General features: G+C 42.8%; 1 protein-coding gene across 6 annotated transcripts in view; it reads right to left on the bottom strand.

Annotated features, from left to right (window-relative positions):
* Window positions 1-18,172, bottom strand: part of LOC118366083 (integrin alpha-X-like) — a 68,488-nt gene that overhangs the window by 24,505 nt on the left and 25,811 nt on the right. For all 6 annotated transcript variants that reach the window (XR_004821873.2, XR_004821874.2, XM_035748433.2 and 3 more), the window contains one exon: window positions 9,598-9,734. Coding sequence is in view for 4 of the 6 variants with exons in the window: in XM_035748433.2 (XP_035604326.1) it covers window positions 9,598-9,734 (137 nt within the window). In the remaining 2 variants the exon portion in view is untranslated. The remainder of the gene's footprint in view (window positions 1-9,597; window positions 9,735-18,172) is intronic.

Here is an 18,172-nt window from a genome sequence, read left to right as displayed (position 1 = left end):
GTCTCTCCCTCTCTGTCTCTCCCTCTCTGTCTCTCCCCTCTCTGTCTCTCCCTCTCTGTCTCTCCCTCTCTGTCTCTCCCTCTCTGTCTCTGTCTCTCCCTCTGTCTCTGTCTCTCCCTCCTCTCTGTCTCTCCCCTGTCTCTCCCTCTCTGTCTCTCCCTCTCTGTCTCTCCCCTCCCCTCTCTGTCTCTCCCCTCCCCTCTCTGTCTCTCCCCCCCTCTCTGTCTCTCCCCTCTCTGTCTGTCTCTCCCCTCTGTCTCTCCGTCTCTGTCTCCCCCTCTCTGTCTCTCCCCTCTCTGTCTCTCCCTCTCTGTCTCTCCCTCTCTGTCTCTCCCTCTCTGTCTCTCCCTCTCTGTCTCTCTCTCTGTCTCTCCCTCTCTGTCTCTGTCTCTGTCTCTCCTCTCTGTCTCTCCCTCTCTGTCTCTCCCTCTCTGTCTGTCTCTCCCCCCTCTCTGTCTCTCCCCTCTCTGTCTCTCCCTCTCTCTCTGTCTCTCCCTCTGTCTCTCCCTCTCTGTCTCTCCCTCTCTGTCTCTCCCTCTCTGTCTCTCCGCTCCTCTCTCTGTCTCTCCCTCTCTGTCTCTCTCTGTCTCTCCCCTCTCTGTCTCTCCCTCTCTGTCTCTCCCTCTCTTGTCTCTCCCTCTCTGTCTCTCCCTCTCTGTCTCTCCGCTCTCTGTCTCTCCGCTCTCTGTCTCTCCCCTCTGTCTCTCCCCTCTCTGTCTCTCCCTCTCTGTCTCTCCCCTCTCTGTCTCTCCCCTCTCTGTCTCTCCCCTCTGTCTCTCTCTGCACATCTGGTTGCTCTGCAGAATGAGATCAACATTGTAAATAACCTAAATGTAAACTTGTATTACTTGTGTAGTCATCGATTGTATGCCACCCCCCGGTTACAGTCCTACTGATAATCTCATAAATAAAGAACATATTCATCTAAAATCATAGCCTCCGTGTTTAGGTTTGTGCTCTTCAGTTGTTCCTGCTCGGAGTCTGACTCTGAACTGACCACCATCTCCAGTTCTGCAGGAGCACCTGAAGATCTAGTGCTGCTGCTCCTTCCTTCTCCATCTTTACAAAGGAAATACTATTATCACACTCACTATCATTAGTGTATCAGTAGGCTACATTAATACAGCTCTGGAGAAATTAAGAGCGGTCTCTTAATTTGGAGTGGTCTGTTAATTTTTTTCCCAGAGCTGTATATTATTGTAGTAACTTGTCATGTCGGTACTAATGGCGCTAATGATCTTTGTCATTTCCTGTGCTGTGTCACACAGGCTACTGTGTTACGTTCATGGATGTATTATGGTAATGTTACTGTAACCTGTTTCGCTGTACAATGTATGTGCACTTTCCCTAGCTTATGAGTCATGACCGAATACTGTCAAGTCCATAGTCTAGGTTTACTATGTTTTACTAGTTGAAATATATTGCCTTCAATGTCATATTATGATCTCTATGTTGCACTCATTACTATGATATAATTCCTCCACGAAGACGTAAGACGTGCAAACTGTTTAGCCTCCCGGCCGTTGTGTCACTATTATTAGCTCGACACGCCATGCTGGGTGTCGTGTGTGTGTGTGTCAGTGTGTGTTTTAGCTAGTGGTTTTGACTGACCTGGTCCCTTACTGGCGAACATGTTGCTTATTTTGCAGCGTCTGTGGCAAGGGCCTTCCTCTTTTTTATTCTCTCCCTCTCTGCTCCCCCTTTCCTTTTCTGACCGTCTGTCACACCCTGGCCATAGAGAGGCTTTTTATTCTCTATTTTGGTTAGGCCAGGGTGTGGCTAGGGTGGGCATTCTGTTCTTTTTTCTATGTTTTGTATTTCTATGTCTTGGTGTGGTTCTCAATCAGTGACAACGAATGACAGCTGCCTCTGATTGAGAACCATACCAAGCCAAACACAGAAATCCCAAAACATAGAAAAGGGAACATAGACAACCCACCCAACTCACGCCCTGACCATACTAAAACAAAGACATAACAACAGAACTAAGGTCAGAATGTAACACCGTCCATTTCACCGTGCGACTTGTCTAAAATGTTATCCGTAGTGAAGCAGGTACACGGTTGCTATGTGTGTCATGGGGAGACCTGATGTCATTTTTGTCGTGGGGACACTGCTGTCCTGAGGTTGAAGAGGCGCTATTGCGCCTTCTTCACCACGCTGTCTGTGTGTTTTCCTTGTTTTAGTGTTGGTCAGGACGTGAGCTGGGTGGACATTCTATGTTGTGTGTCTAGTTTGTCCGTTTCTATGTATGGCCTGATATGGTTCTCAATCAGAGGCAGGTGTTAGTCATTGTCTCTGATTGGGAACCATATTTAGGTAGCTTGTTTTGTGTTGGGGTTTGTGGGTGGTTGTTTCCTGTCTTTGTGTTCTCTGCACCAGATAGGACTGTTTTGGGGGGGGTTTTGCTACGGTTGTAATTTTGTATATGTGTAGTGTTCACGTTATTGTCTTTTATTAAATATGTTGAACACGAACTACGCTGCATTTTGGTCCTCCTCTCCTTCGACGGAAGAAATCCGGTACAAGTTTGTCCGTGATGTGTATGATGTGTATGCCATGTGTATTCCACCTTCTCCACTACTGTCCCGTCGATGTGGATGGGGGAATGATCCATCTGCTGTTTCCTGAAGACTACGATTATCTCTTTTGTTTTTTTGACGTTGAGTGAGAGGTTATTTTCCTGACACCACACTCCGATGGCCATCACCTCCTCCCTGTACAAAATGGAGTGGGTCTAGGGTGTCAGGTAGGGTGGAGGTGATATGGTCCTTGACTCGTCTCTCAAAGCACTTCATGATGACAGAAGTCATTTAGTTCCGTTACCTTGGCTTTCTTGGGAACAGGAACAATGGTGGCGATCTTGAAGCATGTAGGCACAGCAGACTGGGATAAGGATTGATTGAATATGTCCGTAAACACACCAGTCAGCTGGTCTGCGCATGTTCTGAGGACACGGCTGGGGATGCAGTCTGGGCCGGCAGCCCTGCGAAGGTTAACACGTTTAAATGTTTTACTCATGTTAGCCGCAGAGTTTTTGTAGTGGACTGTGTCAGTGGCACTGTATTGTCCTCAAGTGAGCAAAGAATTCGTTTAGTCAGTCTGGGAGCAAGACGTCAATGTCCGCGACGGGGCTGGTTTTCTTTTTTGTAATCCGTGATCGACCGTAGACCCTGCCACATACGTCTCGCGTTTGAGCCGTTGAATTGCGACCCCACTTTGTCTCTATACTGACGCTTTGCTTGTTTGATTGCCTTGCAGAGGGAATAGCTACACTATGTATTCGGTCATATTTCCGGTCACCTTGCCCCGGTTAAAAGCAATGGTTCGCACTTTCACTTTTGCACGAATGCTGCCATCAATCCACGGTTTCTGGTTGGGGAAGGTTAAGTCACAGTGGGTACAACCTCATGATGCACTTGCTAATAAACTCGTTCACCGAGTCAGCATATACATCAATGTTATTGTCTGTTATTATCTTCCCAGTCATATCCCAACATATCCCAGTCCATGTGATCGAAGCAATCTTGAAGCGTGGAATCTGATTGGTTAGACCAGCGTTGGATAGACCTGAGCACGGGTGTTTCCTATTTTAGTTTCTGTCTATAGGCTGGGAGGAACAAAATGGACTCATGGTCAGATTTGCAGAAGGGAGGGCGGGGGAGAGCTTTGTATGCATCGCGGAAGTTATAGTAGCAATGGTCCAGAAAGCTGCCAGCCTGTGTCACGCATTCAATATGCTGATTGAATTTAGGAAGCCTTGTTCTCAGATTAGCTTTGTTAAAATAAATGCAGCCTCAGGATGTATGGTCTAAAGAAGGCCAGTTTTATTGCTTCTTGAATCAGCACAACAATGTTTCAGCTGTGCTAACATAATTGCAAAAGAGTTTTCAAATGATCAATTAGCCTTTTAAAATAATAATCTTTGATTCGCTAACACAACGTGCCATTGGAACACAGGAGTGATGGTTGCTGATAATGGGCCTCTGTACGCCCATGTAGATATTCCATAAAGAATCTGCCGTTTCCAGCTACAATAGTCATTTACAACATTAACAATATCTACATCAGGGGTGTCAAACTCATTTCGCATCGTGGGCCACATATGGCCTAGGGAGATGTCAAGTGGGCCGGACCATTAAAATTATACCATACTCTGCTATAAATAACCAAAATATCATGTCTTTCCTTTGTTTTGGTGTAAAGAAGCACAAGAACATTAGGAAAATATTGAAATTTAATGAACTATCCTTTTACAAAACATTTCATGAAACACCTCATATTTCCTTAGACAAATGTGCAATTTACTTTTATCATTCCTGGAAATATGCATTGCAACTGATCCCACTGATTGTACAAAGGCACAAAACTTTAATTGGTACTGAAAAATATAGTAATGCACTTTAAGATTAAATGAGACTTTTAAAGAAAGGAATTTTTAAACCACTTACACATACGCATATAAAATCTAAATGTAATCCCTGGTCACCTTCCAAACTAGGAGAGGATTTTAAATGTGTAATGAAGAAAGTGTTCAAGTCCTGTAAATCTGTAAACTTCATACATGAAACATACATACACATACTGAAAATGTATGGAGTTGTATGAACAGTAGAATTCCATCACACAACTTTTGTTTTGAAGCTGCTGAAACATTAAAGTGCACATTTTTTAAATCACATAAGGATTCATCTTCACAGAGCTGTATTCTTTCAATGTATCTAAGGCAGCATTTTAAAGGTGTTAGTCTAGTCTGGACTTGTATTTGTACCTGAAACGTGGCATCTTTTGGCCTGTACAAGTGCATCAACACCAGGTGTCATGTCCTGACTAGCTGTCACTTACAATGTCATTTAAGTGCTTGTTTGTGAGCCTTGAACACATTTTTGTTTTATTGATATTCATCACTGAGAAAATTTGTTCACAATAGGTTGTCCCAAACATGCACAAAATTTTAGCATTCAGGGCTGTTAATTTGGGGTACAGTAGATACTGATAAAATCTGTCCAGACCTAAGAGGCAAATTTGCCCTTCAAATCTGCATCACACTGCAAATCAATTATCTCTAGCTGAATTTCGACAGATCAGAAGCTTTAACTGTGAAAGGTGAGCGAAAAACTGAAAATTCTGTCTCATTTACCTGAAAACGTTTCTCAAACTCCCGGTAGTCCTGCAATTTTGTCTTTGTAATGTCCCATCAGGTCTGGTCACAAAACATCTCTCAGACAGGGGAAATGAGCAGGGTTGCCATTTGGCTGCATCTCCCACAAAGTCAGCTTCATCTGAAATGCATGTATGTTGTCAAAAACTGTGTGACAACTTTTTGTAACATTTTGTTCAGATTGTTCAAGTGTTCAGTAATATCAACCAAGAATGCAAGGTCCCGTAGCCATTCCTGAGATTGTAATTCCAACACCGGTTTTCCTTTTTCTCCATGAACTGTCCGATTTCCTCTCGTAGATCAAAGAAATGCCTCAGCACAGCGCCTCGGCCCATCTCACTTCAGTGTGGTATGGCAGGCTGTGGGTAATGTTGCTGTCAAGAAGTTTGTCAACTGACGATGGTTCAGACCTCTGGACCGGATGAAATTACAACAACCACCTCCATGAGTGGTCCATTTTCAAATTGCAACACAATGCCTCCTGGTGCAAAATACAGTGAAATGTCCAAAACGATCTCCTCCATTAAGGGCATCCTTGAACTTTGTCGCGACATGCTTTCTTTCCGACCATGGATGGCGCGCCGTCTGTAGCCAGGCTGACAGAATATTAATGTCCAATGAAAGTATGTGGACAGAGCCTGTCCTCGGCTGTTGTGGTGTCCATCATCATCAAGAAACTCTTCAGTAACAGTCAATGTCTCATCAACTAATAAATATGGCCAGTTGGGCCCCTTTGCAGTGCTATAATTGCATCTAAATGACTTGACTCTTCAGACTGTCTAAATCTGCTTTCCACTATAGTATTCCTTGCCTAATATTGGCAAAAGCTTGTCGGGGACTTGCTCACATCAGTTCACATCATGCATCGTTTAACAAAGTCACCGTGAGGTTGGATGCTAATGCTATTTCGCTGTTGGGCTGGCTTTTAGGCCACTGACTTCACTCTGGATGAAAGTTGACTGCTGTTTCCAGACCCGCCAGCAATTCAATCCTCTTCTCAGTTGTCCTTGCAAGCCGTCATATTTTTCGCTGTGATGAGTCTCGGTGGCGTCGAATATTATATTCCTTCAATACCGGTTGCAAACACACCAAGCACAAAGGTTTTCCGTGCATCTCTGTAAATAAATATCCATTTTCTTTGAAAATCTTCCATCTACTTTTCTCCGTTTGGATAACTTTTGGCTAATGAGGGTGTAGCGGAAAGAGACCATTTAACAACGTCGTAACAAGCAGCAGATGGCGCATTGATACTCTGCTGTTTTCAGTCTGTCTCAGTGATGCGGCTTGTCTTCTACTCTGATGGAAATAGGGATAATCCATGAATTGCAGCCCATGTCTTTTATGCATTTTTTCCACTTTCAAATTATCCTGCGGGCCTGATCGAACCTCCTTGGGGGGAAGGTTCAGAACCCAAGGGGCCTATGTTTGAACCCCTGATCTACATTATATTTCTAATCTATTTGATGTTATTTTAATGGACAAAAAATGTGCTTTTCTTTAAAAAACAAGGACATTTCTAAGTGACCCCAAACTTTTGAATGGTAGTGTACATTAATAAAAATGTATTCACCCTGAAATAAGACTTCCCTCTGGGTAAAACTGGGACAAGTCACTATTATTCGAGTCAAAGCAAGTCTCAAGTCATAAGGTCAGAGTCCCAAGTAGAACGGACTGAGTCCAAGTCGTGCATAGAGCAAGTCAAGTTGAGTCAAGTTGCAAGTTTTTTTAAGTAAAAAAAAATAAATCTATACATGCAATGACTTGTTCAACTACAAATCTGTCTATTTATTGAGGCTACCAGACAGCCCTTTTCATTATTTTGTCTACAACACATTTTGATTATTACATTTTTTAAATAGGGACCTTTTAGCATTCATAAGGGCATGAAATCAGCAAAAGGCAAGGCAGGTTGACATGCTCAGAGTAGATCTATTTACTGGTCTTGGTGACCAATGGTGAAAGCCCCATATCATACAAAAATACAAGTATCAGGCTTTAACTTGTCCTATCTGAAAGGAAACAGGTAGATGCAAAGACTGTACAGTATTGAAGAATGATGTCTGAACTCAAACCGGTACTGTACATATAAGGCTTGTGTGCAGCTGCTCGGCCGTGGAAACCTGTCATGCCTGCTCCCGCTCTTCCTCTCTGGTGCTTGAAGGCACCAGGCTGCCCTTCATTATGCACACCTGTCACCATCATTACGCACAGCAGCGCTCTTTGGACTCACCCAGACCCCTTCCCTTTATTGATTACCCCATCTATAACTGTCTGCTCCCCCGCTTCTTCCCCGTGTCTGCATTAATGTCATTATGTGTTCATGTCCAGACTCTGTCCTGTTTCATGTCTGTTGTTAATTAAATGTTCACTCCCTGTACCTGCTTCTTGCCTACCAGCGTCGATCCTTACAGAATGCTGATAACACTAAAATAAGCATCAGGGAGTTTTGTTTTGGTTGGTGAAGTCGGGTCCGGGTGCAGTCGCCGAGGGAACCGGGGGTGCCTCAGCTAGCTCATCGGGCTTCCACACTTTAGCTGGCTCGAGAGGTCTTCTTGCCTCGGTGGGCTCAGAAGGTGCCCACCCCACGACACGCTTCAGCCGGCCCATCAGGCTTTCACGCCTCAGCCGGCTCGTCAGGCTCACATGCCTCTGCCTGTTCGCCGGGCTTCTACGCCCCAACCGGCTTGTCCAGCGTCCATGCCTCGCCCAAGTGGGACGCCGGGTGGAGTCACCTGGTCTACTTACCTTTGTGGATTACCCCGTCTATAACTGTCTGCTCCCCCGTTTGTTCCCTGCGTCTGCATTGACCTCTAGCGTCGAGCAATCCCGTATCCGGGAGCGTAATTATAGCCTCAAGCTCATTACCATAACGCAACGTTAACTATTCGTGAAAATCGCAAATGAAATGAAAGAAATATAATCACTCACAAGCTTAGCCTTTTGTTAACAACACTGTCATCTCAGATTTTCAAAATATGCTTTTCAACCATAGCTACACAAGCATTTGTGTAAGAGTATAGATAGCTAGCATAGCATCAAGCCTAGCATTCAGCAGGCAACATTTTCACAAAAACAAGAAAAGCATTCAAATAAAATCATTTACATTTGAAGAACTTCGGATGTTTTCAATGAGGAGATTCTCAGTTAGATCGCAAATGTTCATTTTTTCAAAAAAAAAATGGTTTGGCTAAGAAAGAAATCCGAAAATGCAGTCTCTACCACGCCAAACTTTTTACCAAATTAACTCTATAATATCGACAGAAACATGGCAAACGTTGTTTAGAATCAATCCTCAAGGTGTTTTTCACATATCTATTCGATGATAAATCATTCGTGGCAGCTGTGTTTCTCCTCGAAGCAAACGAAAAATACACGCAGCTGGAGATTACGCAATAATTGCAACGGAGGACACCAAGCGGCCACCTGGTAGATGTAGTCTCTTAAGGTCAATCTTCCAATGATTTTCCTACAAATACGTCACAATGCTGTCGACACCTTGGGAAAACGACAGAAAGTCTAAGCTCATTCGTGACCCATACACAGCCATATAAGGAGACATTGGAACACAGCGCATTCAAAATCTGGGGCACTTCCTGTATGAAATGTCATCTTGGTTTCGCCTGTAGCATTAGTTCTGTGGCACTCACAGACAATATCTTTGCAGTTTTGGAAACGTCAGAGTGTTTTCTTTCCAAAGCTGTCAATTATATGCATAGTCGAGCATCTTTCCGTGACAAAATATCTTGTTTAAAACGGGAACGTTTTTTTATCCATAAATTAAAAGAGCGCCCCCTATATCCAAGACGTTAATGTCATTATGTGTTCATGTCCATACGCTGTCCTGTCCTGTTTCATGTCCCTTGTTAAATAAATGTTCACTCCCTATACCTGCTTCTCGTCTACCAGCGTCAATCAGTAAAAACCCATTTCATGAAGCTCCCCGGCAAATAGTTATTGTGCGTTGCTTCCAGAGGCAGTTTGGAACTCAGTAGTGAGTGTTCCAACCGAGGACAAACAACTTTTACGCACTACGTGCTTCAGAAGTCCCGTTCTGTGAGCTTGTGTGGCCTACTACTTCACGGCTAAGCCATTGTAGCTCCTAGACGTTTCCACTTCGCAATAACAGCACTTATAATTGACCGGGGCAGCTCTAGCAGGGCAAAAAATTTGACGAACTGACTTGTTGGAAGAGACATTCTATGACAGTGTCACGTTGAAAGTGACGGAGCACTTCAGCAAGGCCATTCTACTGCCAATGTTTGTCTATGGAGATTTCATGTCTGTGTGCTAGATTTTATACACCTGTCAGCAACGGTGTGGCTGAAATAGCCAAATCCACTCATTTGAAGGGGCGTCCATATACTTTTGTATATATAGTGTATTTAAGAATACATTCCTTTGTAATCTTTTTTATTACTGAGTGTTTATGAACCTACCTCAGTATGAAAGCGGCTCCTTTAGCTCCCACCACCATATCAGCCAGTCCGTCTGAGTTCAGATCCCGAGCAGAGTGCACCGAAACCCCAAAGAACTGCAGCCCTCTACCCGCTCTCCCGCTCACTCCCTGGATCCTCTGGATGTAGGGAGAAAGTAAGGGTGGGGAGAGAGAGACAGAGAGTGAGAGAGATAGTGAGGCCCTCCTATCCAAACTATCCCCCCTTAATGTGTCCACTGAAGTCATTAGTTGGATGTATTTCTATCTGACAAACAGAAGTCAAATGGTTCGTCTGGGGGACACTCAGTCGGACTCTCTTTACTATAACATTGGGGTCCGACAAGGGTCAATATTAGGCCCCCTTCTGTTTACAATCTATATAAATGATCTCACACTTGCTTGCCCACATGTTAACATGCAGATGTATGCTTGCCTGCATTTAAATATCGACAAGACTGTTTGTATGTACTTCTCTAAGAAATCCATTGATTCTTCACAACGAGCTGTTCTTGTTAATGGGGAGAATATGAAAGTTGTATCTAACTTCAGGTATCTTGGTGTCATTTTGGACTCCAACTTGACATTTAAGAAACATGTGAAGAAGGTGGTTAAACACGGTTAAGATTGGATTATCCAACTTTAGGTTGATCAGACCTTTCCTTCCTCTGGAGGCCCTGCCTCCTGCATGCTGGGATCTTCTCACATCTGAGATATTGTCTCACAAGCTGGTCACAAGTAGGAGCTACTATTCTGAAACCAATTGAATCACTCTGCAAACACTTAAGATTTTTTATAACAAACCAAACAGTTACCACCATTGTCATATAATTTACAAACATAATGTATTTAGTCTGGATAGCTTTAAGCATTATGTAGATACAAGCCTCGTCTTTAAGATCCTGCATGGTCTTGCCCCTCCACCACTATGTCGGCATATCATTCTCAAGGAAAGCCTCTCCAGAATAATAAGGGCAGTAACTATTGGGGATTGTGTTGTCCCTTTTCCACACAGTAAAATCAGTCTTCTCAGTTAGAGCTACAAGTTACTGGAATGCAACGCCCATGGACTTGAGAAGCTGCACTGATTATTGTACTTTTTAAAATTTAAATTGAAAACATGGCTCAAATCTATCCAAACCTGGACACATGAGTTATCTGTGGTTCCTCATAGATAAGACAACAGTTGATGATAGTGTTGTCGTTAGAATTATATATTATTGGATGTAATGTATTGTTTTAGTGAGTATTTGTATAGTACCTGCCCAGGGACTAAGGGTGCAAATTAGCACATTTACATGGATGTTTATTATGAACTTATTATTATTATTAACATTATTGTAATATTGATGTTGATTAATGTGCATTGACCCCTATAAATAAATAAATTGCAACGAAGATGCAATATTTTACAGGGATTTCTTAACACGCTACTAATGCGAGATTACACGGAGCTCAAAGCTAAAATAGCCGTCGTTGCAATGAAAAGAACAGTGCAATAAACTAGTACACCAGCTGATCTGACACTGTTATGGTGTCAAGCCGGCTTGATACTAGACAGTGGAAATGGCATGGAAAATGACCATTGTCTACGTTCACTACTCATGCCCCAATGAAGTAACCTGTCAGGAACAGCCAAAATCAAATTAGGAAAAAGATAAATTGAAGAATGACATTTTACAACTGAAATAAAAGGATTCAACTGAAAATGTAGCCTGTCAATTACAATGATTTAGATTACACTTTTAAGTGCAGACAATTCCTTAGCCAAATTATAGCTAAATTATGCCTACATTAAGACTACTCTTCTGCAAAAATAAAGCTATTGAAGACCAATGTAAATATGGAATATGGAATGCAGCAACATGTGCGACTGGCTGCATCACCGCTTGGTATGGCAAATGCACCGACCAAAGCGCTACAGAGGGTATATCACCGGGGCCGAACTCCCTACCATCCTGGACCTCTATATCAGGTTGTGTGAGAGGAAGGCCCAAGAAATTGCTGAAGACTCCAGCCATAGACTGCTCACTCTACTATCTTTCAGCAAACGATACCGGAAAATCATCTTTCGGACCAAAAGGCTCTAAGAGAGCTTCTACCCCCAAGCCATAAGACTGTGAGAATGGTGGAGGACAATTGGTTATATAGATGCTATATTTAATTTGTATATAATGTTTCTGCCATCATTTCTTAAGTATGAAAATAGCTTCTGGACATCAGAACAGCGATTAGTCACCTCAAACCAGACGCGGATTTGTTCTAATGAATCAAACATGAAGGATACACTGCTTCTCCCAGACCTGGCCCAAATCCCCATCATTCGTATGAAGAGGAGACGCCAATACAGAGGTCGAAGAGCAGGATGCCTTGCGAGACTGCGTCGGCGAGTGGATAATCTGCCTTTACCCTTGGTTCTACTGCCGAACGCACTTGAAAATAAACTGGATGAGCTCCGTTCAAGACTATCCTATTAACGGGAAGTCAAAAACTGTAATATCCTATGTAATAAAAAAAAGCTAATAATTCATAAAAGTTATGTTAACTGGCTGGTATTGTCTCATAGAACAAAACATAAAAGATCTCATAAGCCTGTGTTAACCTCAGGCCTTATTTTCTTTCCCCATAAGAATGGCTGCATGAATCAGAGGTATCTCATTTACGGTTTTTAGGACTACAAGCTGGCTAGCTCTATACATTTGTAGGTCGGTTTAAATTCTATAATGCTATTACATAAGTTTATCAACTTTCTATAATTGAAAGAGAGAGTCTGTTAGTGAATTATCACTGATCAATGATTTGGAGGAAACCAAACCACGGTCGTTCTTCTCTCAGCATGTCACATTTTCTCCCCTTTGGTAAGCTACTGTTTAGGCCTATACTACTGTAAATAAGAGTCTGACACCTGGAATATAAAGCAATCCTCTATATTATCAGCTATTCTGTTTGAGAATTTTCTAGACAAATCGCTATAGCAATAAAGTGCAGAATATGTCTAAACGGATGCAAAAAGACACATAGCTAAGTGCAGTCAGGCTATCTGGAAGGCCAAAGTTAGTTACTTTAAGGAGCAGTTCTCTCTCTGTGGGTCTAACCCCAAAAAGTTCTGGAAAATGGTTAAAGACCTGTAGAACAAACCCTCCTCCTCAGTGTCCAATGTCCCTTAAAGTTGATGATGTGGTTGTTACTGACAAGCAGCACATGGCGGAGCTCTTTAATCACCATTAAGTCAGGATTCCTATTTGACTCAGCCATGCCTCCTTGCCTGTCCAACATTTCCTCATTTCCCACCCCTTCTAATGCGATTATCCCGATGATTCTCCCTCTTTTTCCCCTGCCCTGAAACAAAGTTTCTCCCTGCAGTCAGTCACTGAGTCCGAGATATTGTGCTGCTTTTTTATTGACTTGGCCAGAGGTTTTGATACGGTAGACCATTCCATTCTTGTGGGCCAGCTAAGGAGTATTGTTGTATCTGAGGGCTCTTTGGCCTGGTTTGCTAACTACCTTTCTCAAAGAGTGCAGTGTATAAAGTCAGAAAATCTTCTGTCTCAGCCACTGCCTGTCAATTTACATCAACATAGCTCAGGCAGTAGGAAGCTCTCTCATCCATTTATATGCAGATGATACAGTCTTATACTCAGCTGGCCTATCCCCAAATGTTGTGTTAAATGCTCTACAACAAAGCTTTCTTAGTATCCAACAAGCTTTCTCTACCCTTAACCTGGTTCTGAACACCTCCAAAACAAAAGTCATGTGGTTTGGTAAGAAGAATGCCCCTCTCCCCACATGTGTGATTACTACCTCTGAGGGTTTAGAGCTTGAGGTAGTCACCTCATACAAGTACTTGGGAGTATGACTAGACTGTCCTTCTCTCAGCACATATCAAAGCTGCAGCCTAAAGTTAAATCTAGCTGCCAAACTAACCCTGATTCAGATGACCATCCTACCCATGCTAGATTACAGAGACATAATTTATATATCGGCAGGTAAGGGTGCTCTCGAGCGGCTAGATGCTCTTTACCATTCGGCCATCAGATTTACCACCAATGCTCCTTATAGAACACATCACTGCACTCTATACTCCTCTGTAAACTGGTCATCTCTGTATACCCGTCGCAAGGCCCACTGGTTGATGCTTATTTATAAAACCCTCTTAGGCCTCACTCCCCCCTATCTGAGATATCTACTGCAGCCCTCTCATCCTCCACATACAACACCCGTCCTGCCAGTCACATTCTGTTAAAGGTCCCCAAAGCACACACAATCCTGGGTCGCTCCTTTTTTCACTTTGCTGCAGCTAGCGACTGGAACGAGCTGCAACAAACACTCAAACTGGACAGTTCTATCTCAATCTTGGACACTCTTACTGACAACTGTGGTTGCTTTGTGTGATGTATTGTTGTCTCTACCTTCTTGCCCTTTGTGCTGTTGTCTGTGCCCAATAATGTTTGTACCATGTTGTGTTGCTACCATGCTGTGTTGTCATGTGTTGCTACCTTGCTATGTTGTTGTCTTAGATCTCTATGTAGTGTTGTGTTGTCTTTCTTGTCTTGATGTGTGATTTTTCCTATATTTAAATGTTATTTATATTTTTAATCCCAGCCCGTCCCCCCAGAAGGCCTTTTGCCTTTTGGTAGGCCGTCATTGTAAATAAGAATTTGTTATTAACTGACTTGCCTAGTTAAATAAAAAATAATGTACAATATGAAGAATGACTAGGCAACTTTAAGATTTACACTTTTTTCCTCTACAGTATTTGCTTTAAATGCATGCTCCTTTGTAAGCTCTATAGCTTTGCATGCCAGTTTCTTTAGAGAGTGTAAAATATTTACATGAACATTATAAAGAAAACTTTGGCCTGTGTAAACACTCATGCGTAAAGATCAATGTGTTATGCCATTCGGAGGTGAGTTTTGTAGCCTACTCTATAACTTAACCTGTTTCTACTGTGTGCATAAGTGTCATTTGTATTTATACTGTACATTCATTTTATTTTGTACACACATCCAGATACTGAGACACACACCCAGATACTTTTTTAAGGATTGAGATTCTCTGAATCGTTGGATAACAAAAATATGTTGTAATGATGACAGTATAAACTATTCACTTTATAAAAATGTGCTGTTTTCTGCCGATTTATAAACGGGTGAGCTGACAACGTCACGAAAACGATGCACACGCTTCAATGTGGCAGAAGTCGGTGGGCTGTTTTAAGTGGTAAAGCGAAAGCAACCAACTGTAAACGAAAGCCGAGGAGTGAAGTCGGGGGAGGTGCATCTGTAACAGCCAGAAGTCAGACACTAATGTGGTTTTACAACAGCAAGGCTCAGATCAACATGGCAGTGTTGCCATTATTTATAAAAGTTTGTCTTTACAATGTTGAAATGAACATGTCTCTAACTGTCATTTCACACACTCACAAAAAATGTGTGTACATTTTACAATCAATGAGAGACCCTCAAGTATCACATTCATTTGTATATATCCATCATATTAACTGAGGCAAAGTTGGTTCCTGTTAAAGTCATGTCTTTGGTTGGTAAAAAACCCACCTAATGATTGCTAGACGATAGAGCCTCCCACAATGCAGGCGATGGCTGCAGAATGAAGTTGGTAAAGAGTAACTGCAGGAACTGGCAGTCGACTGCAAAACACTTTTGATCACATGATTTTTGTAAAGCTCATGCAGTCGACATGTAGACGCAAGTAGAACAATTTATATCCCCATAATGCAACACACTTTGAAAGGCGGTGACCAAAGAAGGTCGGACAATTGGGAGTCTAATCCTGGAATTGGAAACTTGACAAAAGTGATCCGCTCGAACGCGCCCTGTGTTTCTTTGTGATTTTGGATGGCCAGATAGGTAGCAACAATGGCAAGAAGCTTCCATGTGGGAAATCGTTTCAATTAATTTTTATCTTGTTCTTGATACCCATGTATGCCATCGTGAGAGGCATTGGGCATAGGTGTGGCTGAGTGCAACACCATGGACAGAGCCATCCACCTCAGCACAATAGACAGGTGCGCTCACTTCAGTACCATGGACAGCGGCACTAGGTGCAGCACTGTGGAAGGCTGCACTACCTTTAGCACCAGACCAGCCAAAGAAGGCATCACAGCTCTGCTCACCCAAACACCTGTGCAGGATTACTAATCAGCACACCCGACTGGCCGGTGTTGCCTGGAGTTTGTTTTCTAGGGGAGCCATCTCCTGCCTCTCCTCCCCCGTCTGATAGCGGAGTTGCAGGAGCACAGCAAGAGGAGCATGGCAATCAATGATCGTCGTATGTCACGAGCCGTGGAAGCCGAAGACAGTGGCCTCCCACAAAGCAGTCTACACTCCCAACGTGAGGCCTGGAGCGGATGCAAACAAGAATAGTTTCGCCACACTGTAGCCTGATCTTCCTGCACCTTTGTTGCTGGGGGTACTTCTGTCTGCGACCGCTGTGCCTACTCCTTCCCCTGCGATTTCGATGTCAGCAACCCTCCTTCCCTGCTCTGGATCGAGCAGGGCTTCTCCATCTGTCGGAGGCCTGCACCAGGAGCCGGGAGCTCAAGTTATCCTGCCTCTCGTCCATCCTTAAAGGGTTCTCCGAATCCTGTGGAGCGTGGGAGTGGGCGGATTTCCTCATCTTTCTCGCCAGCCGTGATTTTGGGCAGCTCCATGGTAAGAAATGTGACTGTTCCTGGTGCAAAAACAATGTCCTCTCCGAGAGCTCGAGTTACTAAGCTGCTCCCGAATGTACTTCGCCCGGATATGAACATTGATTCTATCGTAATCCATGTGGGTTTCAATTAAATTATGAAGGGCAGCTCTGAACAGTTTAACCTCTCTGCGCACGGAACCCGCTAGCGGGCTGAAATTCCACAACATACGGTGATCGCTACACAAATAGTCATATTAAACATTCATGAAAATACAAGTGTCTCACATGTATCGAAAGCTTAGAATCTTGCTAATCCAACTGTGCTGTCAGATTTTAAAAAGGATTTACTGCGAAAGAATACAATGCGATTATCTGAGCATAGAACCCCATAAAAAAATATATATTTTAACCAGCACAGGCGTAATATAATCACAAACTGCATTAAAATAAATTGTTTAGCTTTGACGATCTTCGTCTGTTTGCAATTTCATTGTTACACAATGAATTATCTTTTGTTTGATAAAATCCGTTTTTATAGCCTAACACGAAACATTTTGTGAACCGCTTGTGTCGTGAATTCCGTCTCATTCCATTTTCGATGACACATTCCAGGTAAATAACCCACACAGAACGTGACTTTTCCAGTCATGTTTGGTTTCACTGCAATCAACTGGTTTGTTTGTAAAACAATAAAACGTGATGGGCCATTTCGCGGGACGTATTGACTGAAAGAAACCGATTTGAAGACAACAAGTCATGACATCATTGTGCACCAATGATTTGCCCGCTGTTTCGTTGATTGACTGTCTTTTAACCCAATGACCACTGATCGTCTTGAAATCTAGCTGGGTAGATAGCCAATGAGCTGAGCTAAACGGCAATACGCCATGTTTATGTGTTGCAAGCCCAACCCATGTAGTAAGCTTCAGCGTAAAGTGAGTCATTCGCTATTGAAGATCCATCCTGGAAGTAGCTACGCATATTACACACTGCATTGTTTGGTGAACGCACAGATTCAGCTGTTTATATATCATTCATTATGGCGACTATATCAGGGAAAGCTAAATCTAAGTCTAGATATACAGATGTACACACAATTTTAGAATAAATTGATTGGGAAGGTGAGACAGTTATGACGCTTCATTTAGCGATTGTGGAGGAATATTTTTTGTGGTCCTTCTGTAGCTCAGTTGGTAGAGCATGGCACTTGTAACGCCAGGGTAGTGGGTTTGATTCCCGGGACCACCCATACGTAGAATGTATGCACACATGACTGTAAGTCGCTTTGGATAAAAGCGTCTGCTAAATGGCATATATTTTGAACGGGAGAGGACATCGTTTTGGACTGGTAAGTTCTTATCATGCTAATGCCCTTGTTTGAAATTAATCCAAATATTATGTGATTTTTATTGTTTTTATTTAGAAGCAATTATATAAACATGTAATGTCATGAAATGTGAGATGCGTGTGTCTGCCGCCCCACCCCAACCCACATGAAATAGCCTATTTGAGGCTGTTGAGGAGAGGGTAGGACCACATCAATGGCCAAAGTGAAATGGAGACAGTAGATACAGCTGGTCTGTTGTAATATAATAAAGACAGTAGATCTAGCTGAAATGTCATATAAAAGAGACCGTAGATCTAGCAGGTTATACCGTAATTGCTGGACTATTAAGCGCACCTGAATATAAACCGCACCCACTGAATTATAAAAAAATATGTATTTTGTACATAAATAAGCCGCAGGTGCCTACCGGTACATTGAAACAAATTAACTATACACAGCCTTTAAACGAAACACGGATTGTAACAAAATTAAATAGGCTTTAACGAAACACGGCTTGTAACAAAAATTAAACAGTAGCCTATCAAGAAAGTCATTGGTCACTATATTCCTCCTCCTGTGCACTGAAACCACTGAAGTCATC

This window comes from Oncorhynchus keta, chromosome 33, assembly GCF_023373465.1.
Source record: "Oncorhynchus keta strain PuntledgeMale-10-30-2019 chromosome 33, Oket_V2, whole genome shotgun sequence".
Taxonomy (NCBI): domain Eukaryota; kingdom Metazoa; phylum Chordata; class Actinopteri; order Salmoniformes; family Salmonidae; genus Oncorhynchus; species Oncorhynchus keta.
The sequence above is the reverse complement of the archived record's forward strand: the minus strand, read 5'-3'. Positions and strand labels throughout refer to the sequence as shown.